General features: G+C 40.6%; 1 protein-coding gene across 1 annotated transcript; it reads left to right on the top strand.

Moving 5' to 3' along the window:
* The first annotated feature begins 5,992 nt into the window (after positions 1-5,992).
* Positions 5,993-7,879, top strand: LOC123064508 (uncharacterized). The gene has a single exon (XM_044487978.1). The coding sequence runs from the start codon at positions 6,236-6,238 to the stop codon at positions 7,724-7,726; it is 1,491 nt and encodes a 496-aa protein (XP_044343913.1). The 5' UTR covers positions 5,993-6,235; the 3' UTR covers positions 7,727-7,879.
* Positions 7,880-9,385: the final 1,506 nt, after the last annotated feature.

The following is a 9,385-nucleotide window of genomic DNA, read 5'->3' as shown; positions in this document are numbered from 1 at the left end:
TGGCTTGAGAACATTCAGTGGCGTAGTGTCCAGTCTTTCCGCACTTGAAACAAGTAATGTGACTCAAATCCTTCTTGGCGGGTGTCGCGGGGTTGGAACGTTTCTGACTGTTGCTTCCTCCATTTCCATTGTCATTCTTAGGGCCACTGTGGTCGTGTGAACTTTCTCCATTGTGCGTATGTCTTCCATGGTTATGGCCTCTATGGTTATGAGTATGTCCTCCCGAGTATGGGGAATAGCGGGGCTTCTGCTGAGCTTCAGAAGTGTACCTCCCCTGTCCATACTTCCTCTTGCGATTTTCAATTTGTTGTTGCTTGCCTTCTATCATGAGGGCCCTGTCTACCAACTCCTGTTAGTTATTGAAAATTGCCACCATCAACTACATGCTTAGCTCATCATTGAGTCCCTCAAGAAACTTCTCCTATTTCGCGGCATCCGTGGCCACATCATCCGGGGCATAGTGTGCTAACTTGCTGAATTCATCCACATACTGTCCCACTACACGACTCCCTTGGCGCAAGTTGCGAAACTCACACTTCTTCGTACTCATAGCTCCAGCTGAAACATGTGCGGTGCGGAATGCCTGCTGAAACTGATCCCATGTAACTGTAGCAATGGGATAAGTGGTGGTGAAATTCTCCCACCAAGATGCTGCGGGTCCATCAAGCTGATGCGCGGCAAAGCGCACTCTCTCCGCATCTGTGCATCCTGCAGTGGTCAGCTCTCTCCCAATTTTGCAGAGCCAATCATCTGCAACAATTGGCTCGGTGCTGCTAGAGAACATCGGCGGATTCAACCTCAGAAAATGGGCTAGGTTGTCAACAGGAGGTGGTGGCGGTGGGTTGTTGTTGTTTTTTTGCCTTGGTTCTGATTTTGATTCCGGACTAACATTTGCATTAAGGCATTCTGCTGATGGATCAGCTGAGTGAGCTCCGGTGGGAACACGAATCCGGTGTCACGTCTCGGAGGCATCTGATGGGTTAGATGAGTGAGAAAATAGAATAGAATAAGGTCTAAGAGAGATTTCACTACCCATATGCACATGAGGCAAATGCAATCAATTCACTTCATTCAATATCAAACAAGATTCACACAAACGATCTAAACTCCAATTAAAAATCGATCAGTGCTAACTACTGGGAAGAATACTACTAGTAACATGGTGGTCGTCTAGAAATTTTGATCGGTGAAAGACTCCATAATATCTACTCTAGCTTCGTCTACGTATTCGTCATCACTGTCATCATTTGCATCACTGTCTATGTCAGTGTCGTCCAAGATAATGTAGTCCTCACTCATTTTGCTCCATATATAGTCCATATTTGAATCTCTAAAAATACTAATATTTAGGAACGGAGGGAGTAGAGATTATTTTATCAGAAGTGTGAAGGGAGTGCCACCTCTAGGTAATCTTGATTCGGTATTATTCTTCGGAAGATTACCATCTGGATGCATGATTCGGAATAGATTAATTGCAGGGGCAGCAGCTTGCTGCCGTAACTATAAATATCGTTGATTGATACAGGCTCCGGCAAACGAGCACGAGACTAGTCATATCCCTATTGAAGTACGTGTGTCACAGGCATCAGATTATGCAGAATAGTCACCATTGGGTGTGTGTTGGATGGGTTCTGCATAATTGGGACTCTGCTCTATCTCTATGTAGACACATTCAGTCATTCAGATAGCATCAAATCCGTGAAATTGCTACTTATACTTCGGCGACGCAACGCGCAACGCCGCCGTCGCGAAGCAACGGCCTCGCCTAGGACGGAAGCTCAGATAGCGAGTGCGCTGAGCTGCATGTGGCGAAGCAGCTGGCGGCTCGGGAGACGGTAGTGAGGATCTGCCCCGCCGCACCGCAGCAAGGCTGAGCGGCGTCAGAGCTCAGAACAGCACACGCACCGTGCCGCAGGGAGGCCGAGGAGGCCCAGCCAATGGGGCCTTTACTACCCAACGGGGTAATAGTGGTCACTGGGCTGTAAGTAGCTCACCAGTTCACAACTCTCTTTTTTTAGGATATGTCAAACCATCTAGGCCAAACAACATCAAAAATCACTAATTAAGTATTACTCCTTCCAAAGATCACTCCGCCTTTCCCAGATAGGTTATGGCAAATGGCGCACTGTGCACAATTTGATTATTTATTTAAAAAATAAACAAGCATTTGAAAAAATGTTAAACCAGTGTTTGAAAAATGTTAAGCAAACGTTTCGAAAATGTTAAATGTTGATAGAGAAAATGTTGACCATATATTACAAAGATGATGAAACAAATTTGCTCACGTATATAAAAATGTTAGTCAAGCATTTGAAAAAGTACTTGAAAAATGTTAAATATATATAGAAAAAATGGTGACCATGTAACAAAAACAATGATGATTCTCTTTTATCATATATATATATAAATGTTAATCAAGCATTTTGAAAAGTGTTCAACTAGTATTTGAAAAACGTTAAATGTTTTTATAATTTTTTTTGACCATGTGTTATAAAAATGTTAATGTTGCATTTAAAAAATGTAAAAATGTGCATACAAAAAATGTTGACCATGTATCAGAAAATGTTAATCAAGGATTTGAAAAATATTATAAGTGTGCATAGGAAAAATGTTGACCATGTATTCAAAATATGGTAATTGTGTATTTTGAAAATGTTAATCAAGCATTGATTTTTTTTAAATATGTATAGAAAAATGTTGACCATGTATTAGAAAATTTTAAATTCGTATTGAAAAAGGTTAAACGTGTAATAGAAAAATGTTGTTGACATATAAAAAATGTAGAATGAAAAGCAAAAGAAACAAAGAAAACCAAAATAAATGAAAGTGAAAAAGAAACAAAATAAACCAAAAGAACAAATAAAATGAAAAATAAAACCGAAGAAACAAATGAAAAAGAATGATAAAAAATAGACAAGAAAAAAACGAAAATAAAAATAAAAACACCTGAAGAAAATTGAATAAAACAGAAGAAAATGGTGAAAGAAAAGAGTAAAAAACGAAAAAAGGAAACCATTGAAAACCGGAAGATAGCTAACCTAGTTGGTAGACGCGTTGTGTTATCCCGGGGGTCCCATGATCGAAAACCGAAATATTTTTTTTACTCTTGTGGCGTGCCCCTGTTGTTTGTAACGAAATGATAGCTAACCTAGTTGGTAGACGCGTTGTGTTATCCCGGAGGTCCCATGATCGAATCCTGAGGGTTCGAGACTCGAGAAACAGGGAAGAAGAGCAGGCTGAACGGGCGGTACGACCTTTTGGGTACTGGGATCTTTAAGCCCCACATCAAAATCCCTAAAGTATTCTAAAAAATATATATCAAAATCCATAAAGAGGTGAGCTTAGTTGAGTTTTTGGGTACCATAAAAAAAGGTTTGATTTTCTCGATACAATTTCAAACTAAAGTACTCCCTCTGATCCAAAATAAGCGTCGCAATTTTAAACTAAGGTTAGTTCAAACAAGGCATTTTATGGATCAGAGGGAGTGTGAAATATGCCCATGGGCTAGCACGAGCCACCCTTAAACGGGCCAGGAACGACATGACACCAGAGGCATGAGCTAAACAGGCCTCGCCTTAAGGCCTAGGCACGACACATGGTCTAAACGGCTGGCAAGTGTGCCACCGGTCCGCTTGCTTTTGGGCCAATTCGGGCTATTTTGAGGCTTTTGGGCTATTTCTGGGTCAACGTATCAAAAATATTTCACACGTGCCCCACCTTGAGGCCCAAGCACGACCCCAGGCATGTCGCGGGCCAGACATGGTAACCTGTGCTGGGTCGGGCATGTAACGTGCTGGACACGCATGCTTCTGGGTCGAAAGGCAAAGCATGACTTGCTTGGCCAGCTATGGTTGCCCATATATTATGTTGGGCCGACCATTTTTGTTTTCAAGAACCGACTCCAGCAAGACTTTTAAAAAGTTTACAAAATAAAAAATCTGAATTTTTAAAAAGAGTTTTGAAATGAAAAAATGTTCAATAAAATATTTTGAACTTGTTGGAAAATATGAAAAAAGAAAACCACTAGGCATTTTTAACGGTCAAAGGGGAGGGGGGACTTTCCCCACCAAAATATATTACCACTCAAACCATTGTAGCACCATATTACATGAGAGAGACAAGATGTTAGATACAACCGCCAGGATCAGGTAGCGTCCCTTTTGTCTAGGTCTTCGAATCTAAAAGTCTAGAGGGAAAAATCATGCATAATGTTTTTGATCTTGCTGATCTTGTTTGATCCGTTTGGTTTGGATCCTGGGCACGCAATCATACGGACTAGGCTAGCTTTCCTTTGGATGTGAAAATATTGTCAAGTTTATCCATCTCTTACATCTTTGACTTCTCTTCATCCATCTAGTAAAGAAACTGCAAAAGACCAACACTGCACAACCTGGGCTAACATCAAAGGTTTCAAAGAGACACATGAGACGCCCACCCAGCAGATGAGAACCTAAAATCGTTGAACACATTGTGGCCAGGGACACACCCAAGACAAATTGTCGAACTGCTGCTTTGTTTCCATAATGTCGGGGGAGAAGACTAGGAGCACAAAAGAACGATTCAACATACCCAGTGACAAGAGCATGCTTGACAATACTATTGCCGCCACCACGATCAAGATAGGTCGAAGCACTGAATAAATATCCACAAGGGGACCATTGATATGCGAGACCAAAACACTACAAACTCCCGTGTGTAGGTCGCATCCTCCATAACAACCATACCAGGACGGGGAAAGAACCATGCGACTTTATTCTGTACGACACCATCTCAACCATCAAGATTTTGCCGCCAAAACACAAGAATTAAACATAGATGAAAACTAAATTGAACTCTGAACGTTGATCTATAGTTACCACCGCCTCTAGAAGCCGAAAACGATAACGAATGCGAGGGGAAATAGCAGGAATTACAAACCTAGTCACTGACGCTAGGGAGCTCCTATTCGATGCTTTAGGGAGCTAGTTTTAGGGAGCTCCTATTCGATGCTTTAGACGCCCAACTGTCGCTGTATCACACTGGTTCGCTATAAAGTCCATTCAGTCGGTCGGTCTGGTTCACTCGCTCATCTGTCGATCTAGCGCTCATTTGTTTTCTGACCAGGTTTGGCTGCTATTGCTATGTTGCCTTCGTGAAATATAAAAAAATCAAGTATTTTAAAAAATACTCATGAGTTTAAAAAAAATAATGAATCCAAAAAATCCCAGTGAACATAATTTTTTATAGATTTTAGAAATTTGTGGATTGAAAATGTTCATGACTTTCAAAAAATGCTGCAATTTTTTTAAAAACTAATGTTTTAACATGAAAAATTAAAGAGGAAACAAAAAAGGAAAAAGGAAAAAAAGAAGGAAAAACCAGAAAGAACAGGAAGAAAAACATAGAACAGAAAAGGAAAACCGCACGCACAACATTCTAGAATCTTTAAAAAATCAGGTGGGGAGTTCAACCGTACCCTCCGACACGGGCCAGACCACTACCTAAATCTGTTTGCTGTGGGTGTGTGCGCCTCCACGCTTATAGCGGCAAACAAGATTTACCATAATTTTCTGCCAAGAAAAAATTGAGTGCACCAGGTGCGTGCTAAATTTCGTGGATAAATGACATTCGAGGAGTTCGAGGCAAAAAAGACAAAATGAGCTCCAAACAGTGCATTTTTTAAAACTTTCATACATGTCTGATTTTTTTCTGAGAGCTACTCAAATGTCCAAACGCCGCCAAAAATTGGCATGTGCATCACACATTCAAGCATCTTGCATGTTCAAAAAATTCGGATTCATTTTTTTTAAAATTTTACTGTTCATCATCCACTAGAGCACCAGGACCCGAGAGCCAAATCGCCGCATCTGAATCATCAAGCCTTTTCTAAATTAACGAGTTACCATGGTGATTTGAAATAGCCTCTAATTAGTATAAATAAAATGTTACCACTAATATTTGCATATGAGAAAGGCATGTTGTTAAACAGAGGGAGAACGAGTGTGTTTGAACAACGCTGAATTCTATGGATATATATCGTCGTAGTTGGCGTGCCCACGTCAAATATACTAGGATTCCTTTAGTGTTGAAAAAAGTGCCGTCCGGTGTGACCCTTGATGTCACGGATGGAGACTTGTGTGTCCAGTGGCAGAGGCCAATTTGAGGAAGCAAGCAGCTTGTGCACTCATCACGACCAAACTGATCGAAAAGCCGAGCTTCCCCATCGCTTTCCGCGTCAACAATCAACTCCATCGCCATGGAGGTCGCCATTTCTGCGGTTACAAGTGAGCTTGTGAGCCGGTTCATCTCCTTCCTGATGAACAAGTATCAGTCCCATAGCCACACACAATTAGAGGAGGAGAACCTGGTGGAGAAGCTGCAACATCTCCTGATTAGGGCTCGCACCGTCATCGAGGAGGCGGATCGACGATGCATCTCCAGCTCCGGGATGCTGATGCAGCTCAAGATGCTCACAGAGGCCATGTACCAAGGCCATCATGTGCTGGACGCCTTCAATTTCCAACAACTACTTGACAGCGGTACCATCGACGAGGTTAGCGACTCATCCAGCGTCTCATATTTATCCTTCCCTTTCAAGCGTCCTCGAAGAACCGAGTTTAGAGGGAAGGGCAGATCCATTCACCTGGAGTTACACGGTGCCTTGAGAAGCTTAGAGATTGTTGTGGCAAACATGGCAGAATTTGTTGTGCTTCTGGGCGGATGTGAACGGATGTCTCGCAGGCCTTATGATGCCTACCTTTACACGGACCACTTCATGTTTGGCCGACACGTAGAGAAGCAGCACCTCTTGAGCTTCTTACTGCAACATGACCCTCCCGGTGATTCTCCGGCCGTGCTACCGATCATTGGTGGCGTCGCAGTCGGAAAGAAAACGCTGGTTGCTCATGCCTGCGACAACGAGACGGTCCGCTCGCATTTCGCTTCAATTTTGCACTTGAATGGAGATAGTCTCCTGAGAATCATTGAGCATGGAAGGACCATGTCAGGGAGTAGATTTTTGGTGGTCGTTGAGTTTGTTTCAGATGTAGATGAGGAGGACTGGACAAAGTTTTACTCCTTTGTAAAAAGAATGGGCAAGGGAAGCAGGGTGATCATCATAAGTAAGCTTCAAAGGCTAGCCAGATTTGGAACAGTTAAGCCAATTTATCTCAGTAACCTCTCCTATGAGGAGTTTTGGTACCTCTTCAAGACACTCACGTTTGGCAGTGCAGACCCGTCAGATCACCCGCAGCTAGGGCGAATCGCGGAAGAATTTGCGAAGATCTTTCAGCCAGGAGGGTCACTCGTCACGACAAATGCGTTCGCGGATGTGTTGAGAAGGAATCTCGATGTTCAGTTCTGGCTTTGCGTGTTGGGCAAAACAAGACGAGTGATTCAGAAGAACCTATCCGAGCATGGTGTATATCCATATCTGCTGTTTGAACAAGGTCATCCGGTGGACATAACCGACTTTGCTTTGCATCCGTCATCTGCGGTTCGCATCGCAAACTGTACTGATACCGGCAACAGATTGACTAATAATATTCCGATGAAGAAGGAAACCGTGACACTTGGAGAACTGTTGGTAAACCCGAATAACAGACCAAAAGGGGAGTTCAGTCTGTTGTCATGGGAATCAAGGATACCCCCTTACACAAGGTTTGAGCACTTTGTTGCAAGTTCTGTTCAAAATCTACCTGAAAGTGCTAACTTGTCCGGGAGGAAGAAACGTCGAGTGCCTATCTGATCTTATATACTTTAACATTTTGCTTCCACTTTAGATAGTGATCATACTGATCTTGTAATATGACGCTTGTACAGTGTAACCACCTTCCTGCTTTTAAGATATATTGAATAGAAAGGTGCTAAAATGACTCAAGGGGCATTTGTGGCGTTTGGCTACCTGTATTTCAGTTCTGTTTTCCGGTTCCTGTTTACTCGCCCTCTTCTTCGATTTGTTTCTTTTCCTACAATCGATAAATACATGCTGCTCTCATACTTTGTTCCAAACTAGTCACAAGGCATTTATTTCTTTGAGAAGAAAGAATTTCATTTCACCAGGACTTTGCATCTAGACAATGGGCCCAACCATAACTTATTTCAAGTATTTTCTTGAGGAAATAATTTATTAAAGTAGAGTACATGAAATGAAAAAAAAATGAGTAAAATCCATGAATTTTAAAATGTGCGTGAGCTATGGGGAAGCGGTGAGAGCAGGGCAAGTTCCCTGAGGGGACGGGAGAGAGGAGCAGCACAGCCACACCGCAGCAACCCTGAGATGTCGGTGTGGAGCGCAGAGCAGGAGAAGCGCCAGGCCACATCGGACTGCCTTGTCCCAAGTATACAGAAAACTGTTTTTTTTTCACCCGGTTTTTCTTCTTCCTTGTTTGTCTTTGTCAGTTTAAACAATTTTTATTTTTTATTTTATCTCTTTTATTTACATTTCATTTTCTGTTTCTTTATTTAACAGTCTAGATTTTTTCTAAGATTTGTGAACATTTTAAAATTCCATAATATTTTTCAAATTTTGTAATATTTTATAAGTATTACTTATACCTAAATTACAAGAAAAAAATCAATAAGATTATAGTTATAGAGAATATTTAATCTCATGGACATTTTTTAAAATTTGAACATTTTAAAACTCATTAACAATTTTAAAATCCTGCTCATATTTTACAATTCCTGAATATTTAAAACTGAGAAATATTTTTAAAATCGACTAACATCCAATGTTTTAAATTTTTGAAAATTTAATTATCGTTACTTCAAATTATTTTACATTTTTTTCAAATTTAACTTCTCTAATGCCTTATTAAATCTCTAGAAAACAAATTCTATAATACTTTTGAGAATTCATGAATATTTTTAAAATTCTAAAAATATTCTTAAAATTTCATAAATATTAATAAATTGTGTAATAATTTTGGAAATTCACAATATGCATTTGTAAAAATTTGTGAGTTCCCAAAATATTGTTTAACATTCATAAATTCACAAATATATTTTTTTAGTTTGCAAACCTTTTTTACATACGTGAACAATTTTTTAAACAATTCATGAACTTTTAACTCGCCCGGGAGGAAGGAAAGCCGAGTGCCTATCTGATCTTATATGCTATTATAACATTTGCTTTCACTTTAGATAGTGATCTTACGGATCTTGTAATATGACGCTTGTGCAGTGTAACCACCTTCCTGCTTTACTGATAGATTGAATAGAAAGGTGCTAAAATGACTCAAGGGGCATTTGTGTCGTTTGGCTACCTGTATTTCAGTTCTCTTTTACGGTTCCTGTTTAGTCGCCCTCTTCTTCCATTTGTTTCTTTCCATACCACTAGCAATAAATACAGTTTACATGTTCTCATACTTTGTTCCAAACTAGTCGCAAGTCATTTCTTTCTTCG

This window comes from Triticum aestivum, chromosome 3B, assembly GCF_018294505.1.
Source record: "Triticum aestivum cultivar Chinese Spring chromosome 3B, IWGSC CS RefSeq v2.1, whole genome shotgun sequence".
Taxonomy (NCBI): domain Eukaryota; kingdom Viridiplantae; phylum Streptophyta; class Magnoliopsida; order Poales; family Poaceae; genus Triticum; species Triticum aestivum.
This window is presented reverse-complemented; position numbering and strand designations above follow the sequence as displayed.